The sequence below is a fragment of the Pezoporus occidentalis genome, unplaced genomic scaffold, assembly GCF_034315485.1.
Source record: "Pezoporus occidentalis ecotype Australia unplaced genomic scaffold, CSIRO_AGI_Poc_V1 ctg31, whole genome shotgun sequence".
NCBI lineage: Eukaryota > Metazoa > Chordata > Aves > Psittaciformes > Psittacidae > Pezoporus > Pezoporus occidentalis.
The window spans coordinates 5844055-5862821 of record NW_026915052.1 but is presented as its reverse complement, the minus strand read 5'-3'; the positions used below and the strand labels follow the sequence as shown (position 1 = coordinate 5862821).

General features: G+C 41.1%; 1 protein-coding gene and 2 long non-coding RNA genes across 4 annotated transcripts in view; 2 read left to right on the top strand and 1 right to left on the bottom strand.

The window, feature by feature from the left end:
* The window catches only part of AKT1 (AKT serine/threonine kinase 1), a 76008-nt gene extending 66658 nt beyond the window's left edge, over positions 1-9350 (top strand). For both annotated transcript variants that reach the window (XM_062628094.1, XM_062628095.1), the window contains exons 12-14: positions 1991-2078; positions 6942-7044; positions 7741-9350. In XM_062628094.1, coding sequence (XP_062484078.1) covers positions 1991-2078; positions 6942-7044; positions 7741-7820 — 271 coding nt within the window. In that variant the 3' untranslated portion in view covers positions 7821-9350. The remainder of the gene's footprint in view (positions 1-1990; positions 2079-6941; positions 7045-7740) is intronic.
* Positions 9351-10392: 1042 nt separating this feature from the next.
* Positions 10393-10978, bottom strand: LOC134168424 (uncharacterized). Its single transcript, XR_009966539.1, has 2 exons — positions 10915-10978; positions 10393-10800 (listed from the first exon to the last, which is right to left on the bottom strand). It is a non-coding gene; the product is annotated as an uncharacterized LOC134168424 (long non-coding RNA).
* A 273-nt stretch (positions 10979-11251) lies between these two features.
* LOC134168422 (uncharacterized) lies at positions 11252-12955 on the top strand. The gene is made up of 2 exons (XR_009966537.1): positions 11252-11508; positions 11673-12955. It is a non-coding gene; the product is annotated as an uncharacterized LOC134168422 (long non-coding RNA).
* The last annotated feature ends 5812 nt before the right edge of the window (positions 12956-18767 follow it).

Here is an 18767-nt window from a genome sequence, read left to right as displayed (position 1 = left end):
AACATATCCTCCAAAACACTCATACGTGGCTGCAGGCAGCCAGCCTTCCTGGTTGCTTCTGCAAAACACAATTCAGGTTCTTTTTAGCTTGTAGTCACTCCCGAATTTCTGTGCAGAAGGGCAGTGTGTTGGTATCTGTGGATAAAGAGGATCAACTCCTTCCTCTTCTTCACTGGCCTTCCTCTTCTTGCACTGGGGAAGCAACAGGGAGCCTGGTAGAGATTTGGCAAAGCCTCTAGGTCTGTGTGGAACCACCCGAGAGATGATTACTCACAGAGTTTGTCTCTGTTCCCAGGCTGCCCTGGAGTTTGTTTCTGTTCCAGGCTGCTCTGCAGCTGTATAATGTGCTGCCAGGCAGATGGGAGAGCCATCATCTGGCTTGGTTTGGCCTGTGGGGCTCTAGGGTCAATTTAGGCTTGGTCTTACAGCTTACCTGAGGAAGGAGAGCATCACCCTACACTTTGCTACTGTAAGACTGGGGTACACGTTCCCTCTACTACTGCGCATTTCATGAAGGAATGTGAAGAAGCAGACCCCTTAAGTTACTGTGCAATCATGGGTTCTGAACTGCCAGGCACCTCTGCTGCTTGGTCTCTCTGGTATAGCTGTGGCCTCTTTCAGCTTGCATTCTCTGAAGATGCTGCTTGGGCACAGCTGAGAGGGTTGAGTGCACCAGGATCCATTCCCAGACAGCAGTTTGGACGAGGTGTCACTGAATTTGACTCCTCTGCACTAAATGATTGTCCAACATTTTCTCAGTAGGGTTGTCCCTTCAGCGCACTCTCAGGCTGTAAAAATACCACTTCAGTGGGCTTTAGCACAGCCATCACGTTATCTTTGATATTTTGAACCAACATCCTCCCCTCTGTTCCCAAATAATTATGTGTTAGGGCAGCAGGGTTACCACATGTGGCCTGGAGGAGAGTCAGAGCCAGCTGTTGTGCAGCACGGATGAGGTCTGACCAGGCAGCTTGGCTTCAGGTTCAAAGAACTGTCCTTGGCCCTCTTTCCGTAGCAGTATAGCTCTTGCCTTGGTCACAGAAAGCCATTGTTCCAAGCTCTTAAAATAGGGATAATATCTCAGTTTGCCAGTGGCACCAAGAAGCAGGGAACAGGCAGATCCTAGAGGTCAGCCTGGATGAACATGGTGGCACCTCTTACACTTAAAATCCTGAGCGTCTGCTTAACCTTGTTACCTGAAGTAAGTCTCCTGCTGATTATTTAGTATGTGTGTTGTTTTATCAGTGCATGCCTTTGCTTGCAGATGTGGTTCAGTCTTCTAGAGAACATTTTAACCTCCACAGCAAAATTTAAGTATCTGTTAGCTCAAGACTGCAACTAAACTGATTGCATCTATAAGCTGTGTGGACAGTTTTATTTTGGAATGAAAGTGCTTTATCCTGATAAACCTTAAGTCAATAAAACACCGTTTGTGCTTTCGTGAAGCCAGGGAGGAGGAAAGATTTGCATACAACACGATACTATCACTGCAGTTGTCAACTGTTTAATGGAAATTTAAATCAGGTTGCATAAATCAGTTTGTCTTAAAAATCCTTGCCTCTCTTACACTTCAAAATCAAATTCAGTTTTACTGCTGGCATCTCTCTGCTCTAGAAAATTGTGAGAGGTTGTCACTTGTTAATTTAGAGAGAAGAGTCTGTGGCTCAGACCTTTTATTTGCAGCATCTGCTGTGCTCCCTAGGACAACATCATTCCTGAAGGGCAGGTCTTTGGAATTGTGATTTTATATTTTTTTCCCTTTGTTTAAGAGAGACCTTTATTCTGTGTGTTAGCATGTTTTCAGATCTTTGAGTGGAACTGTGTCGAAGCCTAAAATAGACTCTCCTGCAGCCCTTGCACACGAATATGAAGCAAAGGCTTCCAAATCTATTATATAAACTCAGAATTTCTTTGCCTACTGTTCAGTAAAAATTGTATGAGGAAAAATAACTGTACTCAAACATCTAATTACTTATTTTGCCCCAAACAGGTTAGGTGGCGGTCCGGATGATGCCAAGGAGATTATGCAGCACAAATTCTTTGCTGGCATTGTTTGGCAAGATGTATATGAGAAAAAGGTACTTTTACAACTGCTCTCCTACAGTGCATTGTAGCTGTGGATACACTGAATGTTTCACATCTTGTTGTCCTCTCTTAAGATACAGAAGCCCTCCATGGAAGAGGTTTACAGTTGTTTTTAGGAAGGGTAAATTGTTTCATGTTTCTTAAAATACTGTAGTTGGGTTGCTTTTGAGCCAAAGCTGCTTTTCCACAGTGTATCTCAATGAGATCCTCATTTCTGTGACTGAAGAATTGCTTCCAATCAAAATTGCTTAGAAACTTAGGCAGTATATAAGCTTTTAAAATGGCTTTTCATGTGAATTCTTCTTGTCATTCCTTGCCATCAACTGATGTATCCCTTGTGAGCCCAGGAGCTAATTGTTGGTTCCTAAGAACCTGAAGGAAAACTTAGAAGCAGTAGTGAGAGATGGGCTGTTTGTTCTCCTTTGCATTTTTCCAGTCGTCAGTGATAAAATCAGACTGCATAGGCAAGTGCAGAGCAATGAGGGCTCTTATGTAAACCCAGGGGTAACTTTTTTCCCAACACCCCAGCCATGAGCAGGGTCACCTCACATTAGACCAGGTCCAGCCTGGCCTTGAACACTTCCAGGACTTGAACAGCCACAGCTTCTCTGGGCAACCTGTTCCAGAGTCTCAGCACCCTCACAATAAAGAACCTCTTCCCAATATGTGATCTGTATCTATCCTCTTTCAGTAAAGCAGTTTCCCCTTGTCCTGTTCCTACATGCCTTCGTAAAAAGCCTCTCTCCAGCTTTCTTGTTGGCCCCCTTAGGTATGGAAAGGCTGTTACAAAGTCTCCCCAAAAGCCTTCTCTTCTTCAGGCTGAACAACCCCAGCTCTCTCAGCCTGTCTCCATAGGAGAGGTGCTCCAGCCCTCTAATCATCTTCATGGCCCTTCTCTGGACTCACTCCAACTATTGTCCTCTCACATTTGATTCTCAGCAGCCACATTTTCCATAACATTTATGCAAAATGGAGTGAAGTATAATGTGGGTCTGGTGATTAAAGTCTCCCATCTACTGGTGCCACATGATCTCACTCAATCCCAGCCTTTCCTGATTTCATTCCTTCCTCCTGCAGCCCCTTGTGATACCAGATCCCATTTGATCTCTAAATACAGTTTGGTTCTCCCTCCAGTCAGTTAAAGCAGGTAAAAAACTTAGCAGAAACAGAATTTTAATTCTTTGGATTACTAATACAGTGATCTATTAGCAATGTTTGTATTCTTAAGAAAATAGAGTGTAACACCGCTGGTTCCTGTACAGTAGTGGGAGACCTGTCCAGCGCCTGTATGCAATTATAAGGAGTGTTCTGTTTCTTTCTCTGCTTTCACTTCCTCACAGGTTTGTGTGACTAAAAGGAACCGAAAAATCATAAAGTAAGTTTTTGTGCCTTGAAAGTGTAGATGGAGTTTAGACCTTCAAAGCACCCCTTGAGAGAGAGCTGCGTGCAGTCATGAGGGCAGGAGGGATTTGCAAGGACTTTATTCAGTGTAACCTAAAAAGTAAATCCAAATTACTTTTCTAAACAGGAACGTATCTCCATTTTCACCCAGCTGAATACTTGAGGATTTGCTGCTTTTTTTGCAGTTTTAGGTAAAAAGTTGATAATGGCTCAAATGTCTTAAGTGAAGTTACTTGCTCTTTGATGGTAGTGCTGGTTACCTGAATGGAGGAGAAATCACATAGGCTGGAAGCAGTTTATTTAGTCATAGAACTGAGAAAGCCTTCATACATTGTCCTGCAATAGCACCAACTCAGTTTGTTGCGGAAACTACCAGGAAACTCCAAATGTTACATATTTCTGGAGAAAGCAGTGTGCTGAGACTTATTCTCACCTTGGCATATCCAGGGAGGCCAGATTCTGGGTTTGCTTCTATCCCATTAGTATGTACATCTGAAATAGGTATTCTGTGCAAATGAAGAGATTCCAAAAAGCCTGTGAGTAATTGCTGCCTATTCTCTGGGTGGTCCAAAGAGGATCTTACAGCATTTACCTGAAGTGCAGTCTCACAGATAAAGGCTGAATTTTGTCAGCTGCCTAGAGGTGTTTGTGTGCTAAGCTTGGTTACCCACTGTCTCCAGATAATGTTGAATACATTTATGAATGTAGGCTTGGGGTAATGGGGAGAATGCTTACTTTGTAATTAAGCTTTTTGGAAACATAACTTTGCTTTGAATTATGAGTTTTGAATAACTGGGGTTGTCCCAGGAATTTAAAATATTCATTAGACTCTCCTGGAAGAGGGTTATTTGTCTCTGGTGCAAAGAAAGGTGCATTTTAATTTACAGTATTTTGCCCACCCACAAGCAAAACTTACACAATGAGATTTTAATCACGTCTCTTTTTCTGGCTTTTTTTGTCTCTTAAACCAACATAAGCCTGCGGGTATCATGCTGCTCTCCAGCAGTGGGAGGCTACAGGTGGTACCTCTCTGCTAGTTGGACTGCAGAGCTATTGCAGTGACAGCTTTTCAGTAAAGCAACATCTTTGCTTGGTAGAGCCAGCATTAGAGCTTTCTGCGGCTTCCCCTCTGTTTCTAGCTTAATGTTCTGAATTTGACAGCTAGGGGTAAAAAAAGTTGTCTTGTGGGTGCATCATAATCTGTCTCAAATTGCTTTTAACAGATACTGAAATAAAAGGGAAAATGATCCAGGCAATGCTAGCCCATTACACGTGTTCTGACTTAGGATTGCTGCTCCGAGCCATTCTGATGTGTGTAGTTCAGGTGTGTGCTGCTGTGCCCAAGTCTAAATCACTCTGTGCTGTGCACAGCAAGCCAGAGCAACCGGAAGCGTTGTGAGTGCCAGAACCACCATTAGCTTAAAAGGACAGACAGAACTTCACACACACATGTACGCAGAACTAGTCAAAGGCAAACCGGGGTTGGCTTCAAGGAATAGGCAGAAAACAGCTGTAAGGAGAAAGAGAAGAGAGCTGAAATGTGAAATAAGGAATACTCATCCTTAACAGGGTTTTTACATATAATATGTTTGTGTGACTTGACTGAGAATAATGTTATTACCATTATAATGTAAAGCATTCCCTCTCCAATAGCTTCAGGAGGAAGGCTTAGAGTAGCAGGTGATTTTGGGATATCCTCTTTCCTTTTCCATTTTAAAATCAGGGCGTTAAGACAACTTCTGAATACTTGTGGTTTTTTGACAGGAACATTTTCCAGGCTCCTCTAAGACATTTTTGGGCACAGAGGATCATTAGTAATTGAAAAAAAAAAAAAAAAAAAGACAACAACTACATACTATAATTGTGTTTTCTTAATAATAAAATGTTTATATATCTTAATTTTTAAAGATGGATTTTAAACAGCAAACATTGTTTCATAGTTGGAAATACTGTTGTATGTGTAGATTACATTTCTTAAAGTTTTTACATGGAAAATGAAGGAGTTTCATTGCATTGTTGTGTGTAAGACAGCACAACACTCTGTTGGGTGCTCTCGAAACCAATCAGAAAGATCATTCTGGTGACAGGGAGCTTGAAGCTAGTGCTTTTCTTATTTACCAACTTGCCAAGCAAATGATTCTTCAGATCTAAACAGGACGAAAGGTTAGGATGGGAAAGAAGTGTTTTGTATGTTCAAGCTTTGTTGGTGTTTTCCAGGTAGTGATTTCTGTCAGGGTTGTTACTGTTTCTGTAGGAGCAGAAGTGCAAGTCTGGGGATCACTGCTTACTTCCAGCTGGAGCAATTTCCCATTTACCTTGATAAACCTTTCCCTGCAGTTCCAGATTGAAAGCTGTATACTTCCTCAATCATACTTCTAGATTGTTGCCTGGCATGGCTCTGTGACACTAAAAAATGGCCATGCTTAACCCCAGTGGTGGGTGAACTTAAGCCCAGTGCTGAGCTATTTACGTGTCCTCTGTGGGAGGGCAAAGAACAGTGTTTACATTCTGTTTCTAGCCCACCGTGCAGCAGGGAGGTGAGTGAGGTCTGAATCCCCTGCTCCATTACCCTCCAAAATTGTATGTGTTCCAACTCTGTGCAGCTGTATGCAGCCAGCTCTGCCACCCGCTTTCCAGGCGCGCTCCTCCTCCAGCCCCAGTCAAGCAGCTCCACTCCATCTGGAGTTCTTCTTGCCAGAGCTTGCCTAGGTACACATGGATGATTTCTAGCCTGTCTGCCCAAGTGAGTGTCAAGAATAAAAACCAAACAGCGCGACTTGTGGTGTAACTGGAGGAGGATGTTCTTTGCTAAGTGTGCTTGGTTTTTTGTAAGCACTCCGTTTTTTCTAAGTTCAGAGTGGGTATCAGACTGCTTTTGTGGACCAGGAGTATCAAAGCTTATTGCCGCTCCTGCCTTGTCCTCAGTTCCCCTGGGCTGGTCAGTCGTGCAGCACAGTTGTAGTCAGAGCTGCATGGGCTCAGTAATGTAGCTGAGATTTCTTTTGTGACTGTTACAACCTTTGTGATGACATGCAAGTCCAGCTGATCAGTTTGGTATCACTGAACATCTTTATTACTCTTTTCATCCTTCTTGAGCATAATTCTGACTAGATGCAGTTGATGATAATTTCTGTGTCATTAGGTGGGAAACCAGTATATAATATTAAACATCTGTAAGGATGTTATTTATTAGGATGAAGTAACGTTAGGGTTCTAGGCTTTTCTTCCTGCAACTAAATACTAGAGTCAAAATGCCTCAAATGCCCCATAAGTAGGAAGTGAACACCTTTTTTTTACTCTGTATGGTTCCTTCTTTATGAACTGGTGTTTTTTAAACTTATTTCAGGAACATAGGAAAAGGCACTGTAGCTTGTAACTCTCTTGTCAAATTCTACCTGTTTAAAACTACTGCAAGAACCTGTAAACGTATGGTATATTTTTAATTCTTTTCACAGCTTGTACCTCCATTTAAGCCACAAGTTACATCTGAAACAGATACGAGATACTTTGATGAAGAATTTACAGCACAGATGATAACAATCACTCCTCCTGACCAAGGTAAAGTTTTCCGGAATGTTTCCCACTGTATTCTCTAGACCACCAGAAAGCATATGCTGTAATGTCACCTTGAGGTTACTCTTCAGACCGTGTGAAAAAGCATTAGTTTGAACTTGCTGGTTTTCCATACGTGCATCTGACCATGAAGTTGGTAAATTGATGTGAAACTTTCCATGTGTCTTTTCAGTTGGGAAATGAAAAACCTCTTTTAGAAGACAGTGACATTATTTGTACTGCTGTCTTTTCCAAATCTGCACATTCCCATTGGAAAACAATTCTTTTCACGAGTTTTGCACGTGTACATCTCTGCACATGCACTGTCTATGCAAGCAGTCGATTGGATATGGACCAGTGTCCATATTGAATCAAAGTACCCTTTATTATCATGGCAACTGAGCATGCTCTGAAATAGAAATTACTGGAAATTCAGATCACTGAGTATGGATTTAAGTAATGCAGCTCCTAGCAGTTCTGAATGCACATCCGAATAACTGTTTATGTACAACAACCAGGATCTTCTCTGATGCCCCTATTCAGTGGGATGAGATTTAAGACTTCTGTTTCTTTGTCCGTTCAAGTTATGAAAGAAAAAGACAGTGAAATTTTCAGAAATAACCTTTACCATGCATTATCTTGCTCTTTGTTTCCTTAAAATAGAGAGCAGGAAGCAAATGTTGTCTCCTCTTCATTTTTCAGATGACAGCATGGATTGTGTAGATAACGAGAGAAGACCTCATTTTCCTCAGTTCTCCTATTCAGCCAGTGGAACCGCTTAATGTTTTGCAATGTTTTCCCATTCAGAAACAAAACAGACTGCATTTTGGGGACCGTACTTCAATGGACACTAGAGAACTTTCTATATTATCTGAATTACAAACTGTGTTTGTATTACGATTTAGATGAATTTGTAGGAAGCCTCACAGATCCTGTATTTAAAACGATTCTTTGATGCATTTTTTGAGAAGGAAAACAAATCCATTCTTAAAGTATTACGTCAAGGCTTTTATGCTGAATGACTATAGGTTTTTAAGAATATACACCAAAACTGTTTACTTTAGAAATAATTAAGGTATTCAACATATCAGCAACTCTGACCAGAAAATCCCCACTTTATTTATTTCATACAGTTCATTATCTAAATATAGAATCTGCACTCTGAACAATTAGATTTATATAGGAAGATATAAGACTTTAGTAGCTAGTGCAATAATATAAGCAACAAAGTGAACAAACTCTGGAGGGTTAAGGTTCAAACTCATTTTGGACAGCAGTGAAAATGTCATCCAACTCCAGAAAACCAACTTTAGGAACAGCATTAATGGCCTCAGTGAGGTAAATCAAAAAGCAAAAGTTATTTTTGTTATAACATCTGCTACAAGACATTACATATCAAACTGAATCCAGTGGAATTGCCATGTAGTACAGCTGAGTATTCCATTTTAGACAGTGCGTTTATTCCATTTGCATAGTGTTTAGGAATACTTTGTAGGATTGGCTTCTCAGATCCTAGAAAACACTTGATTTACCAATATAATATGAAATGCAACAATGCAAAATCACCCACTTTCACAACTGTATAAAAATGCTACCCAGGTCTCAGTGAGAAATCATCTTAACCAGTGAGTCAGGCAGGCAAAAGGACATTTTGGCACTGAAGTAATGACTTGTTGCCACTTTTTTTTTTTTTAATGAAAAGATATATGAATATATATAACGACTTAATGATTTTTTGCATCATGCCAGATCATTTCTTCTTTCTTGAGTGTGCATTAAAGGTATCAGCCGACAGTTCATGGTACCTTCTCACTCTTGAAGATTCACTTTAACAGTGTTTCCCATGTATAAGAAAAAAACTAGGTTGAAACTTCATATGTGTTTGAATAATAATGGTGTTCAAAAAGTTACTTTTTTTTGGTTTTGTTTTTCATTTTTAATCTTAGTGGAAATTCCCCACACCCTATTTTTGTTGTATCATGTTTCTTTGTAATTTTCATAAAAGCAGTCTTACTCTGCCTCTGCTGTGAATGAATTTATTCCATTGTAGGTTGCGTTCTCTTAACTTACCTTTTCTTTTTCATTCTCTTGCGTGTATAAAAATGATGACATGTACTGCAGTTAACTAGCATTTAATTTTTTTACCTGAAAGGGAGTATGTTATGAAACCCCTCGCTTCCCCTTTCCATCAGAAACTGCTATGTTTGCACAGAGAGCCCATTACCTTGACTCCTTTTTTTTTAATAACATTCAACTCTAGTATTTTTACTCATGATTCCCTCCAAATACTTAAATAAAAATTGCTTTAACAAGTTAGGTTCTTATTTCTTGTGGTAGGAGCCTTCTGAATCTGTGGAAATGCAAGAACTGCTCCAGTTTCTTGAGTTTGATGTGCCTGTCACTGAGGGATTTTTTGGAGGGATTTAGGCTTTTCTGCCCCTCCTCCGTTTTTTCATCTCAGTGCTGATCATTATGCAAAGATAACTTTGGAAATTGTTTGTTAAAAGAAGTACAGCCTGTACCAGAAGTAGTTTTGTCTTGAGGTGAATGAGGACAGGCCTCATTTTGCTGCCCCCTGATGCCAGTGAGATTGTGTTACTCAGGCCCTATCTTCAAAGTATTTCTATTCCAGTCTTTTGGGCCAGTGTACAATATATAATACTGTGCTTCCTTTCTAGGGACTAGTATGAATTGATTCTAGGAGGTAGTTATACAAGGCTGGAATGTCTTTTTTCGAACAAGGATACAGAGAAGGATAAAAAAGCACCCAAGAACAACTGCAGTGTGCTTCAAACTAAGCACAGATGTTGCAACACTATTAAGCCATTAAACATCCAAAACATTTTTTTGGTTCAGGGAATATGCTGTAATTCCAAGTACAATTTACTGCACATTTATGCCAGGAAGGTCAAAGAAGGGATCTGTGTCTCTGTATGATGCTGAACAGCCTGTCCCATTCTGCAGGTCTGACCTCCTAACTGCACTGCTTCATTTGCTTCCAAGCCTTCATCTGACTTTCCAGCCAGCCCAGGGATGAAGTCCAAAGAGCTCTTCTTCAGATCTACATGCCCTGACAAGTTCTGAACTAAGACACTTCATGCATCCAAATATAGGCAACATGAGTGAGCAAAGGTTACCATTAATCTGCTCCAGGAAAATCTGGTCTTTCAAACGCGGGAAGAGACATAGATCGGATTGTTCTGTTCAGACTGATTATGTCTCAGAACAGTGTTTTTCTGCCAGTTGTTGCTAATGGATTTTTAATTCCCACATATAAAATGGAACTTCACAAAAAAAATGCAGCTGTCAAGAAGTCTGGGAATCGCAAGAAGTCTGGGAATCGTAGTATTGACAGCAAGAGAGCTGTAAGGGCACACCTGAATGCAGGGTCTTCAGGTCTTCTGGATATTTTCCCCCATTTTGCCTGTAACTGGTCAAAAGGCTCTGCCTGTTGTCTATAATTGAATGATTACTGGTGTTACAGCTCCTACCTGCAGGCATAAAACTTGTTCTTTAGATTTGGCACAGAAACGTTAATCCAAAAGTCAGTGACCTGAGTGGTGTTCACTTCAGATTGTTTTTTGTACCATATATGCTGCTTAAATCTTTCAGCTTCTTCAGCTCCTTTATTTGAAAACCCAAAACCTTTCTAACTATCTGTAGAGCCAGAACCTCCTCATTCTTTCTTTTGGCACTGAAAAATGTCACCTTGCTCTGGCATTTGAACATTGCAGCAAAGATGGTGTTCACTGTGAGGTGTCCCTGCCCATGGCAGGGGGGTTGGAACTAGATGATCTTAAGGTCCTTTCCAACCCTAACTATTCTATGATTCTATTCTGTGATTCTGTGATTCTGTGGTGCCCAAGTGTAGAACACTGGTAGTACACATATGGTGCAGCCCAGGAACTTGGTTGTAAGCTTGGACTGAGAGAAAAATAGGAAAAAAAAGAAAAAGCCACCTTTGCAAGAGCAAATAAATACAAAGAGTTCTCCATGTGCCTCTGACTTCATTCAGAAGATGAGGTCAGCTAAGCACTGGCTGAAACAGGCATACGCTGCTGCTTGTGCTGTATGGTGTTAAGAGACATTGGCAGAAGGCAGGTAATTCTGCAAATTCCATTTTACATTCTGTCTGTTACTGAAACATCTAGTACAATCCCATTAGGATATGGCAGGCTGTTCTCCCTACCATGGATTATAGCATTCCTAACTGCACAAACTTGACCTCTCACCTCCCACAATAAACTGTTCTTTCTTCATTTTACCCTCTGTGGCATCACGCCTCAGGCAGGTGACTTCCATGTGCTCTCCAGCTGCTATACTGCTCTCATGCAGGCCTTGAAAATCTCAGCTGCTGTTTGTATTCTTTCCCAGTTTTCCTCTGAGAAACAAATGACAGTAGTTTCTGGAGGTTTGAGGGCAACATCTTCCTGTGATTGTTTGATTTATATGATCTTTGCTTCAAGTGGGGTCAATTTTTGTCTGCTACTTTGATTGCTTATGTGCATTTAAATGCTCAGTATGAGAGCACTGTATTCTTCGTACTCCTACTTGTGTTTTTTTTTAAATCTTTGTCAGAGAATATACCCTTTGCTTTTTAGAGCACCTATGCTAAGTCAGATTTTTATTTCCAGGAACAGGATTTAGGATAGTGGTCCCAACTGGAGGTCACAGCCAGTATTGGGAATGCAAACTCCAAGGAGATGGAGTTGCGGAAGAGAAGCCCACACACGTAAAGCACCTGTGGGAGTTGCGTGGGTTTCTGCCTGAGAACTTTGGGAAATGATAATTCAGGAGGAAGGTTTGATTTATTTCGCTGTATCTAAAAGCTTCAGAGGTGAAAGCGCATTCAAAGAAATGGGTGAATGTAAAAGGACCTTGTTTCTTTGGTGTTGCAAATTTGTGTGTTTGTCTTCCACATTGGCTCGTTTTTTTAATAACAGGGAGGTTAATTGCTACTAGAAGTAAAATGAGAAGAACACACAGTGCCTATAGCAAACGGGAGCTTATTATCCCCGATGCAGCTGAGTGTACAGACGTTTGGTAGCTGTCTAATGGAACATATGTTGCATTCTAATCGGGTGATGACTAGTTGCTCTCTGTCTGAAATCATTTTAAACAAAACCACTTTGTTACACTAGTCCCTGTGTGCTACTTCTTTCCCTTTTTTCAATAATTTTAACTTTTGTAACTGCTGGTTGCCATCCTGGGTTGTGAGCATGGTGGGTTCATTCTTGAGGACCAGATCAAGGACTCTGCATGTGAAAACACTACATTCTTCTGTGGTTTTTCAGCAACCTTGTTGGCTGGTTCTCAGCTTCTCCTTCAATGAAGCACGGCTTCATGCGTTTGTCTGCCTGTTACTGCTCACTACCTGTGTCTCTAGAGATGGACTTTCTGAACTTCTTCCCAGGTTTAATGTAACCCCCGTCTATGCTAAGATTCCATTTTTATGATTTTTTTCCACATTGTTTCTTCATGTCTTCAGTCATATACCATAACTACTTGTATTTTGCATCTTTGTCAGGTTTTTGAGTTTATTTCAAGAAGATGACAACACAGGTGGTAGCTGCTGTGTCTCTGAATTCTGGGGGGTCTCTCAAGTTCTGTATGTTTGAAAATAATGCATAATCTTTCACCCAACAGAAGATGTTATAATTGTTTTGAGTACAAGAATGAAAGTTCTTCACAGAAACAGGAGCCACAATTCCTACCCCAAATGTTGTGATCTTTAGTTATTCATAAACTCTACCATATCTATTTCCTTGCCCTATTGTGTTCTTACAGTACTGATGCTGTTAGCCAGAGAACTGTTGTGTAATACTGAGAAAACTTCTGTTGGAACAAAAAATAGTGATTGTGATCTTCAGCAGTGCCTGGGAAATCATTGAAATCAGATTAAAATGATCATAAAATACATGCTGTAAACATTATATTGTTTGGGGAAAAAGCAAGCCCAACAATACTGGTCTTCCTTCATTTTACTGAATTAGAGTGATTGGAACATCCTGGACTCCTCTGGGGAAGTCTTGCTGACCATGCTTGGAGCAGGGGTGCTGGGCTAAACAGTCTCCAGAAACCCAGCAAACCTCAACTCATTTTTGAGTCTACTTAATGATTTATTTAGGTCCTGGACTTCAGAGCAGGAGCTTTAGTGAAGGACATTCTTTGTGGGGGTTTTCTCAGTCATGTCTGGTATGTATTTGTACTTCCAGACTGACACAGCCTGTCTACTACTTTCATACAATCTATGTGACTCAGCACCAGCCTTGCTTTGAGATGCTTCCAGTAGTACAAATCCTGAGGGTTTTTCTCATTTTCTTTTGTCAGTGCCCCTGGTTATCCCAAGTTTACTGCACTTACTGTTGTAAGCAAAGTATGTATCTTTGTTGGACTTGACTTGTACATATTTTATTGCATAGTATTTTTGTAAGTCATTTTCTCCAGGGTATGACGAGTATGTGGTAATCTGGTGTACTGTCACTTACTGGACTGGAGGTTGTCGGTGCATTCCTCTAAAGCAGGAACACCAACACTTGACCTTGAGACATGGGTCCTGGCAGGACCTTAGGTTTCCTCCTGGTGTGATTAGGAGAGAAAACCCTGAGTGATACTTAGTCTTTCAGGACCCAGGATGCAGGTGAAGGATGATGTCTACTTTGCATTAGAATTTGCCCTCTAAAAGGATCCTTTGGCTGTTCCGGAAAGGCTGCAGTAACAGTATCACTCACTGTCAGGCACTTTCATCTCTGCTTGGTTTTGGTGGTTGAAGCTTTTGCTTTCCACAGCGTCATGCCCAAAATAGATTCCTTTAATGTTCTTTTCACCTGTCTGACACAAGTCACTCAGAAGTTGTTTCTCATGCAGACTGGAGCTGCCAGCTCCCTTAAGGTGGCTTGCACCTGGAGCTGCACATCTGTACCCTGAGGATTTGCATATGTTTCCAGTTTGCCAACTCTTAACGCCGGGTTGACTTGGGTGTCCTGACAGAACTGAATCCAGCAGCTTGCCACACGTCAGCTGTGCCTGAGCGAGAGCCTCAGCATGGCTGTGGGCACAGTCTGTGCTGTGGAGGCTCCTTACCATGAAACTGGCTTTTTAATTCAGTGAAGTGCAGCTCTGACTTTCGAGAACTGCAACACCTTTTCCAACACACACAGGCCTGGAGATGATACAGCATTTCAGTGACTTTAGCTAATGAACTTTTCTAATATATTTGATAAATTCCTCCAATGGTTTTTAAAGACTTTATGGATGTGCAGAAAGATAAAAACATAAGCCCTTTAATGACCCTTAATAATGAAAAGTGGAGTGATACTATTTTTAAGATGGTTGCAGCATATAGTAAGCTTTCCATAAAATATGTTCAGCTGCAATTGTTCCTTATTGCAATATTATTAGGGGAAGTGAAACAAAACAGGACAAGAATACCTGTTGACTGTCCAGTCATGAGTATAAAATGAAACTGCAAAAACAAAGTGAACAAGGTCACTTGGTGCAACTGCAGACTGGAAAGTTGCAGAGGAAGGGAACTATAAGCAAGCAAGCAGAACAAAATGTACTTATTTACACAGGTGAGGTTGTCATAAATTTAATGTGTAACTAAGATAAAGGGATTAAACTTAGTACCCCTTTACTTGATTGTAAAACTTGAAATTGTGTTACCTTTCCAAAGTTTTACTTTCTGTGCTCATTTGCTCAGCTGTTAAGCGGAGATCAAAGGTGGCTGCTTGTTGTTTAAAATGGATTGATTGTTTCTAATTCTAGTAAGCAGCTGAGTTGTGATGAGGGTGATGCTTCCTGGGCAGCCCAGTGGTTTTTCAGGTAACACTGAAAAACACCTGTGCTATGTCAGAGCAGGGAGAGGTATCCTGACATAGGATATCACCAATGAAGTTAATGTGTGTGATGCAGTGTTGCCTGGGGTTCTCCTCTACAAAGGAGTCACTTCAACGTGCTTTTCAGATCACTGCTGGCAACTCTGTTTTTATTATCTATCTCTGGGTAACAAAAAAATGCAGGTGCATGTTACAAGAAAGGAAAAGTCAACAAGGATACTTTTGGAATATAAAGAAAGCCCTAGATGTAAATACGCGTATTTTCCTAACGGGTTCAGCTGAATTTTCACAGCACGGAGATGCCTGCGTGCACAGGTCTGAGGAGCATATGATATGGGTGCGCAGGCTGGTGGAGGCCGCGGACACCCGAGGTCTGCTGGAGAGGAAGGCTGTAGCAACACAAAGAAGCTTCCAACTCCCCATCTGGAAAAAGCCCCCACAGGAGCACAGGCAATAGCAATGCCATCTGTCTGTCTTCTGCAGAGCAGATCTCTCCTGGGAGCAGAAAAAAAGCTGGCACATGAAGGTGGGCTTTCACTTCCCTTCTGCATGGAGGTTAGATGCAGATTGATGGATGTTACCTGTAGAGACCAGGCTGCTCTATTCTGTCCCCTCTCCCTTTTTTTTTGAGTCAGTTTTGTCTGAATTCCAGCTCTTTATTTTGCCTTATGACACTCCTTTCCATGTCTCTTCCCAGCAGCCAAGGAACAATGGATACTTTCATCTGCTTCTCCCCTGCTTTCTCTGATTCTTTTTTATGCCACCTTAGCCTGTTTCTGGTCTTCTGTAGTCCCTTCTAGAGGGTGTGTTATAAACTGACATAATATCCCTTACAAATAATTATTTTCTCTTGGGTAGTGTCCTGATGCTGAATGCTCATTGGAGACTTCAGAGAACCAATATACATCGAAGCTCCATTTTAAATAGTGCAGGGAAGCTGCAAGACCCTCTTTCCTGGGTGTCTCAGACAAATGCAAATGTAATGAGCAACAGGAGGTAGGGAAGTCTCCCATCAGCATGCAAATGTCCTGGCTATAGCCTCCAGTAGGGGCCAGAATTGTGCCTGCTGCTGGCCTGGGTGTGGTGGCTGTCCTAGAAGAAATGAAACACTAAAACCAATTGAGTATGTGACTTCAGGGATGGATGGATTATCTGTACTCAATGAGACGTTAGTTCAGATACTAAAGCTCCTTAATGTAGTAAAGCTAGGTGAGTTTAATTTTTTCACCTGATCCAAACCTATAGGATGACTTCACACTGTCTGTATACATTCTCAAGTTTTCTGTATTTTTGCATGAAATGCTGGTCTAACCAAGGGAAACAGCATGAGATTTGAAGTTATTTCCTATTCCTATTTTTAGTATCAATCTGCTGCAGAAGCACAACTAGAAATCACTAGGGTAAGAAGGAGATAACTGCCTAGCACCTTTCATCACACACTCTTATGTCTTTGGCAGAACTTGAGGGGAGCCAGTTGCTTAAAAAAGTCTTGCCAGATGTCTGGCATTTATTTCCATTCCAGGGTATCCCTGAATTTGCATGGTTTTACCAGCTGATAAACATAAGAAACCTGGGGAAAGCAAAACAGACCATTTCTCTGTCCTTTCTCTAAGTTATCTTTTTCATCATGGATTATTAACCTAGCCAGAGTTCTCTATAAAACTACAGTTAAATCCCTGATAAGACTAAAAATTGCTGATGGAAGACGTTTACAAAGTCTTTTCAAAACTCTTAGACAACTCTTTAAAATATGGGGAACTAACACCAACCTTCAGCATCCTCAAGTTCACTACCTCAGCCTGTACATCCCAAGACCTATTTAATCCACTTTTCTAGTGGTGCAGAACACCTGCAGTCCAACTCAACAAAATTGGCTAAACTCCTGGAACACAAGACTTAACCATATCCTTTCCCATCCTACTCCTGCTGAACCACTGAGGCTTTCTACCCCTGGCGCTCATCCCTCGTTATCCCCTGGGTACCCACTCATCTGATTTTCAAAAGAGGAACTGGGGGGGAAGTCCTGCCAGGCAGCTCTATGGAAGTTGCCCAAGAAGTTTCAACACCCTACTCCTGGATGATACCATCCTATCCTACAGTTACCCTGCCTGGCTCCAGCTAGTCTGCAGATGCAGCTTCCAAATACAATGGAGACAATAACACCTCCATATTGCTCCCTTCCCCTTATTTAGGCAGCTAAGTGAAACACAAACATGGACTCCAGAAATTCTTTTGTAATGGCCTTGTGTTGAACACTCAGCCAAAGCAATGGTTATCATTAAATAAGTAATGACAACACCAAAGCATAACATATATTCATATGCAGGACAAGTTCCTCAACTGTGTAGCTCAGTTTGCCCACTGACACTAGGCTGATTTACACCAGTGTAGGGCTTGGTGTTGGTGCAATCAATCAGCTAACTGCTAAAAATCCAACAATGAAGCGACACAGTCGTCTATTCAGTGCTACTGCAGCTTGCTAAAACTCTAAATGAAATGTTCTGTAGAGTGTGCAGAAGAACAGTACATGAACATTGGCACAGGCTGCCCAGAGAAGTGGTGGAGTCCCTGTCCCTGGAGGTATTGAGAATATATGTAGATGTGGTCCTAAGGGACATGGTTCAGTGGTGGACTTGGCAGTGCTGGGTTTACTGTTGGACTCAATGATCTTAAAGATCTTTCCCAACCTAAATGACTCTATGATAGCAAATCTTTCAATAAACGTATAGCATTGTCAAGAGTATATCTGCAGCTGAACAAACCAGACTTAACCAGCTGAAATGAAATACTGCTAAAGATGGGTTTAAATATAGACTGGGTCAAAAGCACTTGAAGGGCAGTTCTACTGCTGTGGCAAACTGACTCTCAGTAATATGAAATGCCATAGGGAATGTGTCAGGATAGTTTGCTACAACAAACACGCACACAAGACAGCCTACTGAATTTTTCTGGTAATTAATGGTAAAAACATGTGCAATCTAGATATTCCAAAAGCTTTCTGCACAGTAATGAAACTTCAGAGTTTCATTAAAATGACATTAAAAAGTATCAAAATAATTATCTTAAATGACATTAAAATAAGTATCAAAATAATTATCTTAAATTTATGTCACACCTTCCAAGGAGCTCAGTTCATAGCACTTTTGCTTGTGTGGCATCTGACCAGATTGTCAAAAACCATTCTTAGAGGGTGCTGCAGGGTACTATAGCTTAAGTGATTCATGCATGCAGCTGTTGGAACTGCTTGTTGGGTTGTGAAAAAGCTCAGGGTGCCAAGTGCTGATCTAAGAGAACTCAGATCTCCATCAGCCGTCTTGGCTTCAAGTCGTTACTGAACAACAGATGGTAGCATGAGTTAAGCAAACTAAGAAAATATTCTAAGTTAAAAGCCTCACAAGAACTGAAATTCTCAAGAAAATACAGAGAACAAGTGCTGAAGTTTGAACTAGTTTTCCTGTCTAAGGGATGTAGGCCACTAGACTTTAAAGGGCTGTCTCATTTCTAAGTGTTTCTGAAGCATTCATAGTTATGAGAGCTTTCATTTAACTTGGGCAGAAGAGACTACGTGTGAAATTAGTATCACAGACATCTCAGATACAGCTCAAAGCCACAACATTTGTGTATTAAGCTATACTTGCACTGTAAAACACAACCGAAGACAATACCTGGCACTAAGGAAAAGATGAAAGAATGCCAAAACACAGCATTTTGCAGTAAATTACAAGCATCAGCAGTGATGAAGGGACAGCATCATGAGTTTCTACCACCTCTTCAGCAGAGCAAGGCCAGCACTACTACAAAGGCAAAACTTTTGGTTTGGTAAGGTGAACAGAACTGCACAACCTCTTGCTGTATATCCATTACAGGTACCATCAGAAGGGACAAAGTCAG